Raw genomic sequence first — 16,548 nt, 5'->3', positions numbered from 1 at the left:
AATGGGGATAATGACACAAAAAACAGCTTGGAGGACAGAAGAAGCCATTGAATTTTAAAAGCAAATAATACCATCATAAAGAACTACCTGGGAGTATTTTACATTCCAGTCATCTATAGACATCAACTAATTAATCCTCACAAGCCCCTTGGGGAGGTAAAGTATTTAATGCACTATTTACAAGAGATGTTCTTACGGAGGGGAACAGAAGAGGTGGAAAGAGGAAGCAGAGGAGGAGCAGAAGAGTATTAGAGGAGGAGGTGGGCAGGGAAGGTCACCTGGATTTAATGCAAATGCAGGCACAGGGACAGAGAGGGAGAAGGACATAGGTCATTCAAAGCAAAAAAATCAGGTAATGGAGAAAAAGGACAGGTATAATCAAAGAGGCTGACCTATTCTTTCTTTCTCGTTTCAGAGAAAGGGAAAATAAGAAAGAATTGTGTCAAAGTCAGAAAAATTCAGGATAAAAGAAATCAAGATAAGAGAAATATCAGACCAGATTAGAAAGAATGACCATTAAGTACTAAAAAAAAACACCTTTATTTTGGAACAGAGCTATACAGTGAGCACAAGGACTATCAGGATGATGCCATGACAGCTGTCATTTTTTCAGCTAGGAGCTTAAAACTGCTCACAGACTCAATACAGTTCTGTGGAAAGAGCAGAGGTTTGAGGATCAGACATAAATGGACTCAGGTTCTGCCACCCTGAGATCCTGGGCAGGTTTAACCTCTCTTTAAGCTAAGTCTGCTCATCTGTAGAAACGGGCACAGTACCTTCCTAACAGAGTTGTGAAAAACGGAAATGAGATCATCCATGACAAAGAACATGGTGTTAAGCAGTTAGTGGGCATTTACTAAATGAATGATGCTCATTATTTATTAATAGCAATATTCATCAGGAAAATTATTAACTCTGATGAAGATAGTGATTAGCACATAAAGCTGACACTGGTATTTAACTCACAGGTGTTATTATAAGCTTCTGCACCCTGACTTTTTCTTTATTTTTATAAAGCACTATAAAGAAGAAAAAAGACAACTGCTAAAATATCTTCACTCTTTAACAACCAGTGAAGAAAAAAAATTCCTTTGAGGGAAAAGGAATAAAGGAGGCTTTGAACGTTAGTTAGAGAATTTCCTGAATGTAAGGGTAAGTTTGACCGTGACATGAAATGACCACAGGGGTTGGAGACCGCGGACAAGTTCAATAGGAGAAGTCTATATTATAAGATAGTTTGCAAAAATGATAGAAAAAGGCCTAGATAGGTTATGGAGGGCCTTTTAGACTTTGGAACTTCATAATCCTTTAAAATGCTCTTTTGGGAATATTTGGGGGTTTGATAGAAAAATGGTCTTACAGGTAAGATTAGGAAGAAACAAAGCAAAGGGAAGTTAACAATTCATAAGAATTAACTAATCTTCAGGAAATTCTAGACATCAACAAAACTGATCCTTGGTTTTAATCATTATTAACAACAATCTAAGGTAGTTCTACTTTGGGATTTAATCTCATTGGCTGCTTTTTAAAATCTATTATGCATTTCACATAGAACAGGCCCTGCTATTGGGTCTTAACGTAACTGCAATGATTTAGACTAACTGACCTATACTATCTACACAGAGTAACGTCTATAGCAGAGAAGTGTCCTTCAGGATCCAGTCACCCCTTCTTTCTTTTAGTTATAGAACTGATACTCCCCACCAACCAAATTTAAGTGAGGTATATGGCTGCTAGCTAGTATTGCCTGTTCTAAAACTTCATAAAATAACAGCATGCTTGTTTTTGCACATAAAGTTTCATTGAATACAGCCGTGTTCCTTTGTTTACATCTTGTCTATGGCTGCTTTTGTGCAATGATGGCAGAGTTGCCTAAAACATTTACTATCTGGCCCTTTAAAAAAAAGTTGGGGGCTATACCCTAACTGATACAAAATCAAGATGTACATGAACTGATTTTTAAATTTAAATCTATAATATCAGACAATGGACCTGGATCATTTTTAATATCAGGATTGGAGCATTAAAGTATAATCCTTCTTGGTATTGACTAATTCTTTCAGATCTTGAAATCCTTTTTCTCAGTAACTTTTTTCTAGATTGTTTCTTTATTCCTGAAGCTTATTTTTTCTTACAAGTTAAGGATACAGAAGTATACTTCTGACTCTTTTACCTTTTACATATACGTATAAACTATATACATAACAAGGGTTAGTGCAATTGTTCTCAAACCCACTTACATTAGTTTTAACTTATATTTTCACTACATGATTTAATTAAATAAAATTTAAAGGATGAAATATGAGGCTGAAAAAGATGAGTTGCTGTGTCTATAAAAACTTAATTGAATGCTTTGGAAGACCAGAGAAAGGTGAAGTCACTAAAAAAACCCCAAAAACTTTAATCAATTTACATTTAGGAAAAATAGCTATAAAAGAGAAAACACTTTAACCTATGAGGAATATGTACTCAGATGACTCTGAAGGTACATTAAAGTTCTTGCTGCACTTTAAAGAAATTAAATTGAAAGTCACAGGTGATATATTATGAGGGTGAAGTACAAGAACTCTTCCATCAATAGAGCAATAACTTTAAAAAAAAGGTGGCTTTCATACCACATCAAAGACTGGTAAGTGAATGGATATTTATATGTGTTGTTAAAATGAACCAGTTGAGACATATAACAATCATTTTTTATCATTCTCCACTGGACTATTTCTACCTCAGTGGTCAGAATAACTTCAAATCAATTTAAGGTGCTCCTGGACTGTTGGGGCTTTTGGGGGCTTGGCAGAAGAAAACACATATCCTCTCAGGAGAAATCCTCTTCTTCTATTGTAGGCCTCAATTCCCATAAAGAAAATTACAAGGAAAATGGCTGGCTCATAGTACAAAAATACCTAAATCTCCAAAAAAGCAAGTCACTATAAGAGAGAAATTGCAGAAATAGAACTAAAAGGACTTCAGAGAAGACTACAGAAGGTCTATGTTTAATATACTTAAAGAAATGTTTAAAATCGTGAAAATATCTGGAGAAAATACGAAGCTAAAAAAAATGACCATTCAGACTTGAAAAAAAAAATAGAGAACTTTGCAAAATGAAAAAACAAAATGAAATTTAAAAATTCAATGGACAAATTTAACAGCAAATTTAACGCAGCTGAAGAAAAACATCGGTGCACTGGGAACTAGAGCTAAAGAAATCACTCAGACTCTAACAGAGACAAAGAGATGGAAAACATGAAAGACGGGTAACATGAGGGTTAAGTGAGAAGGTCTATTATACATTTAATTGGCATCTCAGAGAAGGTAAAAGAGAGAGAAAGACTGGCACAGAGGCAATATTTGAAGAGATAACGTCTGAGTGTTCTCCAAAACCAACAAAAAACACTAATTCACTGATTTAAGAAGCCCAAATAATCTCAAGAAGAATAAATAAAAAGAAATACAAAACCACATCATACTGAAAATACACAATACTAAAGACAAAGAGAAAACCTTAAGAGCATCCAAAGAGCAAAGACATTACATTCAGAAGTGACAACTGTTAGACTTTCAGCTGGCTTCTCGTCCTCCACAGAGAAAGCCAGGAGACAGGAGACTAGTATCTTCAAGTTCCTGAAAGAAAAGTAACTGCCAGCCTAGAATTCTATACCCAGCAAAAATGTCTTTCAAGAATGAAGTTGAAATAAAGCCATTAAAAAACAACAAAAACACCCCAACTGAGTTTGTTACCAGCAGACTGTTACTAAATTAAATGCTAATAAATACATTTCATGCAGGAGGAAAAAGATTTCAGATGGAAGGTATGAGATCCAAGAAGATATAAATCAAGTACACAGAAAGTGGATAAATCTGAATGCTGAATATATAAAACAATAACAACATCAAATAGAGTTTAAAAAGGAAAAAGAAAAAATTAAAAAGAATCAAAATAATCACAACAGCATACTAGTTGGGGGGGGCTAAGAGGTGGGGAATGGAATTGGGGAATGGAGTTAAAAGTCCTTATAATGTTTAGAAAGAGTGTAAAAAATATTAACTTTAGCCATTGGTAAGTTAAGCATGCACTTTGTAATAGAACACAGAGTTTCATTTCCCCAAAAAATGGAATGAGAAAAAAATACCTCATCAATCCAAAAGAAGGCAAGAAGAAGAGAAAAAGATGGGACAAGTAAACACACACAAAAAAGATGGTAGGCACACATCTAAATATATCAATAATTACAATAAATATAAATAGACTAAATGTACCATGAAGACAGATTCGGAAGTCATCATTGATGACATTCTTCTTAAATGCTAAAATGGGGTCTAAAAAGACTATTTGGCATTTTGAAGGAACTTAGAAGAAGAGTCATTTGATATAGAAGATTTCTAATGCACTTGGAAAAGGCAATAAACAAACTTGATGCTAAAGCAAACCAGTAGGGAATATGAAAATACAAGATGACTTTTCAGAAGACATTTTAAGAAAACTTCATCCCACCCTCCCTAACACACCCAACCATTTGCAAATACTTACTGATAACTGCAGAAAACCCGTAGGAGGTCTTCAGTACGAAATTCTTGGGGGAAGTCATAAATTTCAATGACATGTGGGAATTCACAATCACTGAGGTCAATATCAGGAACTTCATAGTTGTAATAATCAAATCTAGATTCCTGGATGCTTTCTCTATTCTTCATATTCCCTGATAACTAGGGAGAGGAGGTATATAAGCGACTGTTACATCAAGCCAGGGCATTATAAAATATTCTACCATATATAATCAATCCTCCTCCTTGTCTCCATGTTCCTATTCCTTAACCTTTAGCATTGTCTCTGTATTAATGCTGTTCATGAATATAATAATGACCAGAGTTCTCTTTCTCAGTTTATATTATACACGTGGAATACTCGAAAAGGTGTTGAAATTCCAGCAAAGATAGGCAATGCATGAAAGTTAACTTGCATTTATCAACCAGTGTGTGAGAAAATGTAGAATGATTAATGTAGTGAGTTACAAATGGTACATCTTAGAAAATGAATTTCGGAAAATAGCTGAAGAGATGAATTAATAACATTTGCTTTATTTGATTTTATTGATCAGGCTCATCTCATAGTTTCTTTTCTGAAAGTGAACAAAAACAAAGCAAAATTTTTAGAAATGAAAACAGTTTGTGAGTTCACCTTTTGTTGAATGTAGCTTATAAAGGAATTTGTTAAGACAAATGTAAGTGGTACAAGTAATTATATTTAAGGTCCCTAGCATGAGAACTACCTAAAGGAATTCCCACATAGCAGGTTAGTAAGGAATTAATAGTAATGAAAAATACTGAAAATTTGGCTACCCTGTGAAAAAACTGAAGGCTATTAACTATTTCACATCAGAAGCAAGAGAAGGGAAAGGGAAGAATGGAAAGTGGCAGCAAGGCTATCACAGTCGTTTTGTTTTTCACCTGTTATAAAACCTAGACGCTAGCACTGACCACCCAAAGCCCTCAGACCCAAAAGTGTCTTCTCTCTGTTAATCAAAAGTCCACCTTGAAGTCCCTTCAAGCTTTCTCTCTTTTATTCTGAGCCTCTTTTCCCATCATGTGAGGAAACGAGAACTTGCAATGCCAAGTATATATCGCCTTTCCTTGGAGAAGTGAAAAATGGATTCAAGAATTTTATTCGGGAAGGAGGGTTGGGGGAAGGTGACATAGGTAAAATCAACAAAAATGTTCATTTATTGCTATGCCTCTAGTTCCTTTTCTCCACTAAATTTCAGTTTTACATCTAAAAAAGTGGGCATAATAATATTACCTACACCTCATAGACAGGGGTGGATTAAATGAGATGATGTAGTAAGTGCTTAGCTTACTGCCAGACACCTAAGTATTCAATGAATTCAACCCACTTTAAACAAATCTTAACTGAGTGCCCAACCTATCACAGGCCAAGCATCATGTTATTCCCACTCTGCTTAGGATGTAGAAAGCAGGAAGAGAATATTCCTCCTACAGTAACAATGAAAAAAGACCAGCTGATCCACAAAGTCAAAACTTTTCTTGAGTTCACCAGACAGCTGAGAATATAAGACAACCAAGGAGACTGAAATCCACAGAATGACAAGTCCTTCCAAAGAGAAACAGAACACAAACTGTTTTGCCCTTAGCAGATGATGGAAAGAAGTGGCCACCACACAAGTGGACAAAAGCCTGGAGTAGGCTGGAGTATCAGTTTAGAACAACTCAGAGCCCCAGAAACAAGGCGGCTCTGCAATGATTTGAAGTTCATCCTTATGCCAGTACCACACTGTCTTCATTACTGTAGTTTTATAACAGGTTTTGAAATCAGGAAGTTTAAGTCTTCCTATGTTCTTTTTCAAAACCATTTTGGCTATTCTGGATCCCTTATATTTCCATATGAATATTGTCAATTTCTGCAAAAAATAAAAAAGGGGCAGCTGGAATTGCATTGAATATATGAATCAATTTGGCAAGTTTCCTAACAATATTAAAAAGAGATGAACATGGGATGTCTTTCCATTTATTTAGGTCTTCTTTAATTTCTTCCAGCAATGTTTTGTAGTTTTTCAGAGTACAAGTTTTATAGTTCTTTTAAGTTTATTCCTAAATTTTTTTTTACACTATTGTAAATGGAATTGTTTTCTTCATTTCAGTTTTGGATTTCTGGCATTGACTTTTTTTTAATAAAGATTTTATTTTTTCCTTTTTCTCCCCAAAGCCCCCCAGTACACAGTTGTATATTCTTTGTTGTGGGTCCTTCTAGTTGTGGCATGTGGGACGCTGCCTCAGCGTGGTCTGATGAGCAGTGCCATGTCTGCGCCCAGGATTCGAACCAACGAAACACTGGGCCGCCTGCAGCGGAGCGTGAGAACTTAACCACTCGGCCACGGGGCCAGCCCCCTGGCATTGACTTTTTGAGTTACTTTGCAAAAACCAAAACACATCACTGCATGTCCATGCATTTACAAATTGGGGCTAAAATATGCATTGTGAGAGGTAAACAACACATGACTACAAAACACCTTGGAAATATAAATTCTAAGAGCCGATTACAAAGAGGAAGGAAAAGACAGGCAGGATGATCTGGCAAGAAAATATGATTATGGTCCTTTGTTCTAACCTAGTCAGCCAAATTGAACTTGTATACTTATATTCCTTTTGTGGGGTAACTATGAAGCATTTTGGCTTTTGAGACTGATTAAATGCAAAGTGTTAATAATAGCAAAACATACAATTCTTATGCTACATTTCATGGAACAATAGATACAAAGCCTACAAGTTACACACTCCCGACTAGATTTTCCTGTAACACTCAGATTCTACTATTATCAGGGATTCCGACATTTTCCTAAGAGGAGGAAGAACTTCATTTCATTTCCCCAGGGTATCAATATTGTTGGGATAAGCTTACATTTCTAATTTCCACTGTAACACTTTAATGGAAGTATAGTGGTAGGTAGGAAACTGTTAAAGGCGCTTTCTCTCCTGCAAATCTCAAAAAACATGCACGGGGGCCTTGACAGAGTAAAGGAGACAGGAATATGTGGCACAGAAGGGAGAAATGTCTAAGAGAGGACAATATAGTATGAAGTGAGGACCAGAGCAAGATGGTAAAGCAGAGTGGGGGGTTGGGACCACTGTCATAGAGAGATTAGACATGGCAGTGCAGACTGCTTTAAGGAAAGACTAAAAGATCTGATGCAATGATTACGTAGATACCTTTGTAGGAGACGTGCACTGCCCAACACAGTAGCTGTCGGCCACAAGTGGCTACTGAGTACTTGAAATGTGGCTACTCTAAATTGAGATGTGTTTTATCTATAAAATACACATCAGATTTCAAAGACTTAATACAAAAAAATCTAAAATATCTCATTAATAATTTCTTATATTGATTACATGTTGAAATATTTTGAATATATTAGATTGAAAATATATTGTTAATTTCACCCATTTCTTTTTACGTTTTTTAATGTGGCTACAAGAAAATTTTATACACAAGGCTCACATTTGAAGCTTGCATCGTATTTCTATTGTAGACAACTGAAATGTTTACTCTAAGAATCACACGTACTGAGGCAATACTTGCTATATTGTCAATGTGAAACCTTCATATAGTAAGACCCACATACATATTTTTCTTTTTTACGGGCAAGAAATGTTTAATAAAGCAATAATAGAAGGGGAGAGGTTTATAAAATATTACCTGACTTGCCGTGACATAACTGCCCTGATTGGCTACTTGTAGAGGGAAAAGAGAGAGTAGCAAGTCAACTAGGCATGCATCACTGAGCTTTTTATTTTTCGTTGGTTTTTGCTCGATTCTTGGTTCTTTGAGATAGAAAAGGAAAAGCAAAAAGTTCTGAAGTTACAAGTCAGTTACTTTCTAACAAGCTAGTTACTCTCTACAGACAAAAAATAAAAATAAGCTACATTATTTTGGAATAAGGTTATCTTTATATCTTTGACAGATGCGCAGTTTTTATCAACCCAATTACAAAGACGGAGAATTGCATCATAGAGAGACTAAAGGATATCCTTAAGGTTACAAAGCAAATTAGTGACAAAGTTTGAAACATATCTCAGATCTCCTGACTGCTAGTCTAGTATCCCTTTCATAACATGATGAAATAGCCTTACAGTGAACAGAATCAGAATCAGTGGCTGTAGCAGTGTTCAGGACAACTAATTCTCTCTGACTAAGGATTTATGGATATAAGCTGTTCTAGGAGGAAGGGGAGAGGGAAGGGAAGGGAAAGGAAGAAGAGAAAGAAGGACTAAGGGACGGAGGATCAACGGTAAAGCTGAAAAGACAACTCAGGGTTGTTGATTTCTTTCCAGTCCTATATTCTAGATAGCATACAGACTATAGATTAAACCTCCCAAAACACTGCTTTGATCATATTATTCCTTTGATGGAAAATATTCAATGGCTGTATTTAAAGCTCCTATAACCTGGCCCCAACCTACAAGTGGTAGACAGAATAATGGTCTCTCAAAGATGCCCAAAATATATAAAGAACTCATCCATCTCAACAACAAAAAAACTAACAACCCAACTGAAAAATGGGCAAAAGATCTGAATAAAGATTCTCCAAGGAAGATAGACAGATGGCCAACAGGCACATGAAAGGATGTTCAGTATCATTAACTATCAGGGAAATGCAAATCAAAACTACAATGAGATATCATCTCACTCCCTCAGAATGGCTACAATCAACAAGACAGGAAACAACAAGTGTTGGAAAGGATGTGGAGAGAAGGGAACCCTCGTAAACTGCTGGTGGGAGTGCAAACTGGTGCAGCCACTATGGAAAACAGTATGGAGACTCCTCAGAAAATTAAGAACAGAACTACCATAGGATCCAGCTATTCCACTGCTGGGTATTTACCCAAAGAACACGAAAACACGAATGCATAAAGATACATGCACCCCTATGTTCTTCGCAGTATTATTCACAATAGCCAAGACTTGGAAGCAACCTAGGTGCCCATCAAGGGATGAATGGATGAAGATGTGGTACATATACACAATGGAATGCTACTCAGCCATAAGAAACAATGAAATCTTGGCCATTTGTGACAACATGGACGGACCTTGAGGGTATTATGCTAAGTAAAATAAGTCAGAGGGAGAAGTCAAATACTGCATGATCTCACTCATAAGTAGAAGATAAAAACAACAACAAACAATCACAAAGAGACAGAGATTGGATTGGTGGTTACCACAGGGGAATGGAGGAGGGTGAAAGGGGTGATTAGTTAGTGTGTGTGGTGACAGATTGTAATTAGTTTTTGGGTAGTGAACATGATGTAATCTACACAGGAATCAAAACATAATGATGTACACCTGAAATTTATATAATTTTATAAACCAATGTTACTGCAATAAAGGAAAAAATTTTTTAAAAAAAGATGCTTATGTCCTAATTCCCTTTACCTGTGAATATGTTACATGGAAAGGAGAATTAAGGTAGCAAATGGAATTAACGTTGCTAATCAGCTGACTTTAACATAGGGAGATTATCCTGGATTATCTGGGTGGCCCAGTATAATCACAAAGGTTCTTAAAAGCAGAGGAGCTCACAGGCATAAGAGTCAGTGTGTTAGAGTGATATGATATTAAAAAAACTTGACTGGCCATTGCTAGTTTTGAAGATCGAAGGGAGCCATGAACCAAGGAATGTGGGCAGCCTCCAGAAGCCGAAAAAGACAGGAAACGGCTCCTCCCTTAGAGCCTCTAGAAAAGAACACAGCCCTGCCAACACCTTAATTTTAGTCCAGTGAGACCCATTTTGGACTTCTGACCCCTAGAACTGTAAGATAAAAAATCTGCGTTGTTTTAAGACACCAGTCTGGGGTAACTTATTACAGCGGCAATAGCAAATTAATATACTTTCCTTTCTAGCTTTATCTCATGTCACCCCTTCAAATATGCTATATTCCAACCAAAGAGTAATACTCACTATGCCTCAACAAATCTTGCTTCTTCCTGCCTACCGCTTTGGTCACATTATTTTGCAAGAGCTGCTGTCAGTTTCTCAAATCCCAAAATATCACACCATTCTCCAAGGACATACTCAAATATCAGCTCTTGTATGATTCCTTCCCTAAATACCCCAAAGCATGTATAATCTGACTCTTCCTCTATACTTCCACAGCATCTACCTCATCTGCACTACTTTTGTAGTACACACCTTATATTACAGCTAGACCCACCTCTTGCTCCAACCTTATCCTGACCACCTAACTGCCCATCCAACATTTAACATACGTCTAACAATCATGAGAAAAAGAACTTGAAGAAAGAATATTAATATGTAATAAAGTTATAAGAATGAAGAAAGTGCTACCAGCGGGTAGAGGAGAATGAACTTTTCTTACTCTTCCTCACTGCCCAAATAAAGAAATAATACAGAGAAAAGGCAGAGAAAGGTACCACAGGTAGAAGTGTGCAAAGGCACACAAGGAGTGTGGTATTCATCGAACAGTTCAGGGTGGTTACACTGATTAATGTGAGGACTTGGGGGAGTCTTACGGGTTTAATTGTGCCCCCCCTCAAATTCGTATGTTAAAATCCTAACCCCCAGGGACCTTATAACATAATATGACTGTATTTGCAGGTCTTCACAGAGGTAACTAAGTTAAAATAAGGTCCTTAGGGTGGACCCTAATTTACTATCAGTGGTGTCTTTATAAGAAGAGGAAATTTGGACACAGACACAGAGGGAACACCATGTGAAGATACAGAGAGAAGATGGCCATCTACAAGCCAAGGGGAGAGGACTCAGAAGAAATCAACCCTGCTGACACCTTGATCTTGGACTTCCAGCCTCCAGAGTTATGAGAAAACAAATGTCTGTGGTACTCTGCCACAGCCAGTCTAGAGTACTATGTTCTGGCAGCCTAAGCAAACTAATACAGGGAGTGAGCCTGCAGTTTCAGTTTCCTCATGAATATTCTGCTTCTATAATTCAACCATAAGGGACATGTCATATTTATCCCTATATTCCTCCACTGCACAGATTATTTTGCACAAACTAGGCATTCAATAAACATTTGTGAAATGAATAAAATGCACATGCCTCAAGTTAATTACTTTGTCCAAATGCATGCTTAACAAGACTGATTCTACATAGAGCCCTCATCAATAAGGATTTGATTTATGCAACATACAGTTTTTAAATGATTCTGTATGGCAATCTGATATTTGAAAAAAAACCTGACACTTTTTTTCCTTTCCCTTTACCAATAAACTTGAATTGCTATGGTTATATAAATCATGCAGAAAATCCAAAATTAATAAATTATAAAAGGAAAACAACAATAAAATTTCAAAACAGATCATCTAAACTTCTGAGAGTGACAAATTTAGGACCTAAATCTGGGAACATTTTGTATTTTTTACAAGCTGTTATCATAGCCTGGAACGCTTTGTCTGCTCCTGATCCTTCCTACCCTTTAAGATCCAGCTTCAATCTTTATCTCCTCTTGAAGCTTTCCTTATTGACTCCAATTTGGTGGTCTCTCCTTTCCCTATACTACAATATTGTAACACTTAGCAATTGGATATATATGCTATTTCATGAGTTCTAAGATGCGTATTTTTTCACATTTTGACATCTCTGATATCAAGATGCATCTTACAATCACGCATATTGTCACTACTTTCCTGCAACATGCATGAGCATCAAAAGTACCAGTACCAAAACTTACAGAAAGGGTGGTCAGCAGCATGGAAGAAAATCCAGATATAAGAATAGCTCTATATAAGTGCAAAGGTGACTTAAGAATTCAGCAACAGTTGTTTTTGCTCCTTGTATGTATTCTTTTAAAAAATGTTGCATCACCAAAGTTCTTGATGGCACAGAAGATGAATCAAGATAAAAAGGCATCAATATCAATGACTGAGACAAGAAATTATTAGAAAGAGCTGGACTGTAAATATTAAGTTTTAGGAAAACCTTAACCAATTTACTTCACCTACATTGTCTTTATGTAAGAAATGATAAATGATAAAATTTTATATCTAATTAAGTCTAAAAGAGTTCTTTCAATATGTATAAAATAAAAATTCTAAAGGGTAAGCATTGTATGAAAGTTTATTTTTTTCTTTTCTTAGTGATACATAAAGTAATGATGTATTTCACAATCAATGGTATTTTCAATTCAATGAAACAGAATACTCCTGTATTTTTTTCTAGTCATTTCTCAGAATAAGTCTCATCAGCTCCACAAGACTATAAATTCCTTAAGCATTGCTATCCTTCTCTTTTACCCCTCACATTACCAATGTTAGAGCTGAGCAGAGAATAGCTCTACGATGTCTGCTGACTGGCTGAGACCTGTCAGGTAGAGGCAAAGGCTTACTATCACGGAAAGAGCCCAGGGCTAGAAACCAGGAGACTTGGATTCTAGTGCCAGCTCTGGCACTAACTTAACTAGGTAAGTAACAACCTTTCCGGGCCTTAGTTACCTTACCTATAAAACAAGAGGGCTAGACTGCACTATGCTTCAGGTTCCTTTCAATGTTAACATACCACTTTTTTAAAAAGACTTGTACAGTTCTATCTCTTAGGTTAAATTTCTAGTTCCTAGTGCTTATTGTTCCAGGGCTATGATGTCACCCTGGTTCAAATCTTGGAAGGTAGGAATAAGAACACTTTTGTGGGTACTTTTAATTAAAAACAACATAATAAACCACTTTAGTTATGGCTATAACAAATTTAAATATGGGGGGCATCAGGGACAAGGATAACGGAGACTTGACCACAAGTTGTTGGTATAACATTACTGTGGTGACTTCAAATGTCACTGTCTATTTACATATTTACTTACAGAATTAACCCATATAGTCAATTCTCTATTATGTAGGGTTAGGTTATTCAAGTCCTTTATTTTGTTTCTATTTTTCTCTTCCACTGTTATCTTGTGGCTACTTAACTGATAATTAACTCACTTTCTATTGAAGAAAATCAACTTAAAATTTTATTACTTATCACAAACTTTGATAAATTAAAATATTTGGTTGGAGAACAGGCTTAAACTATAAACAAAAAAAATAAGGTGTTTGGATTATCTGGATTTGATTCTATCTAAGGTATTTCAATATCACAGAAAATTGAGAATAACAGCCAAGAATTGTTCATGTTGGTCTATGGTAACATAAATAAATCAAAAGCTAGAATTAAAATGTGTTACCCATTTAACTTCCTATCTTTGGTAGTTAGGGAAATAACACTGTTCATTTAAAAAACTAAAAAGTATTTCAAGTCCTTTTGAATTTCTCATGACCTAAGTTCAAAAATATCCAAAAAGAGTTCCCTAAAAAGACACTACTACTACGATGTGTAATAAACATATAAGTTTCCAGCCTTCTTCTATACTGTTTAGGGTATAAGTCCTTTTCAAAAGCAGAAAAATAAATCTAGATCCTAAACTCTAATACTTTATACATTAAGTAAAAGAGTAGATAATGTCTCCAATAGTATTCCCTCTCTGCAAATAAAATTATGTAATATATCTAGGCTATGCCTCCACTGATCTTCTCAAGAAACCAAGGCCAGAAATGCAAACTTTGGCTTCATAAATTTATAACACAGCATAGGTGGAATGCCATGCAAGGTGCCATCTGAAGATTTCTCTAGAATAAGTAACAGCAATATCTCAATACCTCTGATTATCATCAGTGGGAGAATGCGATTGCCATAGCTTTGGATTAAGCCATAGTAAAAGAGAAGAAAGGGAGGAAGTAGACAAGGAAGCAGAAAAGGAGAAGGGCAGAAGGAAATAAGAAAAAAGAAAGCTACAATGATGAGACGTGTATAGTGCCCCAACAGTTGGCTGGATGATCATTTACTGTCCCCAGTGCCAGAGGATAATTTTGAGAGCTCTAATTCTCTCCCATGTATGGCACACAAATATATGAGCAGGGACCAAGTAAATATCATGAACCAACATAGATCTGGCTCCTATTCAGACAGTACAGAAAGGTTAACACAGCAGACTGCTGTTGGCATTCTTGGGAAGATGCTATACAGATCCAGTGAACAGTGAAAACACTCTAGTAGGTTAAATCTATAGTCAAGAGGAAGACCGAGAAGGCAGGGAGAGATATCTGTATTTTCTTCCCTTCTCAAAATGACTGGAAAGACTAAATGAAGAGAGACCACTGATGAAGTAGAAGGCAAGACTAGACTAGCCTGGAACAGTAAAACTAAGTCAAACAGGGATGCTAGAGGTTTGAATCTTCCCAAGCTAGTCCTGATAGCTTGACTCAGGTATGCTATGATAGTCAGTGAGAATGGCTGTCCATGAGACCTAAGAAAAACTGCAAAGCAGACACACTTAGCGTTTTTTGCCATTCTACTCCTTGTTTGATTTCTCTAGTCCCTGATCCACTTTTTCCTTCTACCTCCTTCAGCTACTTAAAATCCTGCATTACACCCAGGCCTGTTCTCCCACATCAAAACTTTTCCTTGTTTATTACTTTATAAAGCATTAGTCTTTGCCTATCTGTCCCTCTCAGAAACAGGCAATAGATATGTTCTTCTGACCTTCAAACTGCAGACTCAGACCTACTGGTTTAAGACATGAGTCAGTTTTGTTCCCGGTAGGCAATATAATAGTATGACCCATCATCTGAGGGATCAAAACTACAGTCTTAGTGCTTTAAGCCTAGTATCCAGTATGCCCGGGCATCCTCTTGGCTCTTCCTTAACAATTTCAGCCTTTGGTCAATCCACACAAAAGATTTTCTGTATAAGGTTACTGATCCGTGCTTAAATTCCCTCTGCCCAAAATCTAGGCCTTATTGCAAACTTACACCTCCCTGCACTCCAACCTCAAATTCATCACAACAAAAAAGTCTGAATTTAAATATGTTTAGACTGTCGCCTACCCCCTTCAGGAGTCAGGTCTATAGCTGGATCACTCTTTCCCTTTCTAGGACTCCTTCCCAATGCCCAGCAACAGAGTATCCAGTATGCCTATAAGGAATTTCTGATAGAAATGATTGAATTAATTCAAATCAAGTGTGGGCGACATTTAATTCTCCCATAGGTCTGTTTCTATCTTTAACCAAGCTTTTTAACACAAATGAATTTCTAATTTTTGGATACAGCTGTTGCTGTCTATTTTTTTCCTGACGAGCACAGAGTATACGCTCTGGTTCTCTTTGCCAAACCTACCATTTCCCTTCCCTGCTATTGTCACTAAACAGAGAATCAATCAAATGGAATGAAACGTAAGTATCCCTACCCCATGTGCCCCAACCACATCCCACATCGCACATCTCATGGAGCTCAGTGAAGCAAAAGTCCTGCCAGGGACCGAGGAAGGCACACCAGGAATCTGAAGCTTCGGACAAGAATCCCTCCTTGTACTGACGATATAGGCCCAGAGCTGTTTACCTTTCTTTAGTTTTGAAAAAAGATCAGAAATTAAAATGCTCTTGGTTTGAATGCAGATTCAGAGGGAAAAAATATTATGCAATAAATCTACAGAGCTCAGAAGGGAGGTTTTTAATTTTAGGAGTTAGCTGGTTTTAAGAAAAACAAACCATGAGCAATAGAATCCACTTAATGTTCCCTCTTTTAGAGCGAACTGGAGATCTAGTCATCATCCACTAATGAGCTGAACAATAAACAGTATATAACTCAATCAGATTCTTCATTGGATGTCCAAGGGACTGCATTAGAATATACAGCATCTGGAAGGTGAGTCTCTAAGCCCCTACTTAGGCAGTCAATAACATGTTAATTCAGACATTTTAATAAAAATATTAAATATAAACCTGTTAAAAGGAGTTGGAACTATTAATTAAGATACTGTGAAAAGAGAAATTAAAATAGTAATAGAAGAGTGAGGGAGTATATGGGAACTGTCTATACTTTGCATTCAATTTTTCTGTAAACCTAAAACTGCTCAAAAAAATAGAAATGGAATAGAAATTAGGAACAGAGAATAATCTATAGAAGTAGGGATTATAATCTCTTGTTTAATTCTATGGCCTGATCAACATGAAAGAGTATCAACCAGTTTAGTCCTTGG

General features: G+C 36.4%; 1 protein-coding gene across 3 annotated transcripts in view; it reads right to left on the bottom strand.

Moving 5' to 3' along the window:
* Positions 1-16,548, bottom strand: part of R3HCC1L (R3H domain and coiled-coil containing 1 like) — a 95,178-nt gene that overhangs the window by 10,167 nt on the left and 68,463 nt on the right. For all 3 annotated transcript variants that reach the window (XM_046653180.1, XM_046653182.1, XM_046653181.1), the window contains exon 4: positions 4,526-4,701. In XM_046653180.1, coding sequence (XP_046509136.1) covers positions 4,526-4,701 — 176 coding nt within the window. The remainder of the gene's footprint in view (positions 1-4,525; positions 4,702-16,548) is intronic.

The sequence above is a fragment of the Equus quagga genome, chromosome 2 (assembly GCF_021613505.1).
Source record: "Equus quagga isolate Etosha38 chromosome 2, UCLA_HA_Equagga_1.0, whole genome shotgun sequence".
NCBI classification, from domain to species: Eukaryota; Metazoa; Chordata; class Mammalia; order Perissodactyla; family Equidae; genus Equus; species Equus quagga.
Note: the sequence above shows the minus strand (reverse complement) of the source record. Positions and strands in the feature narration are given on the sequence as shown.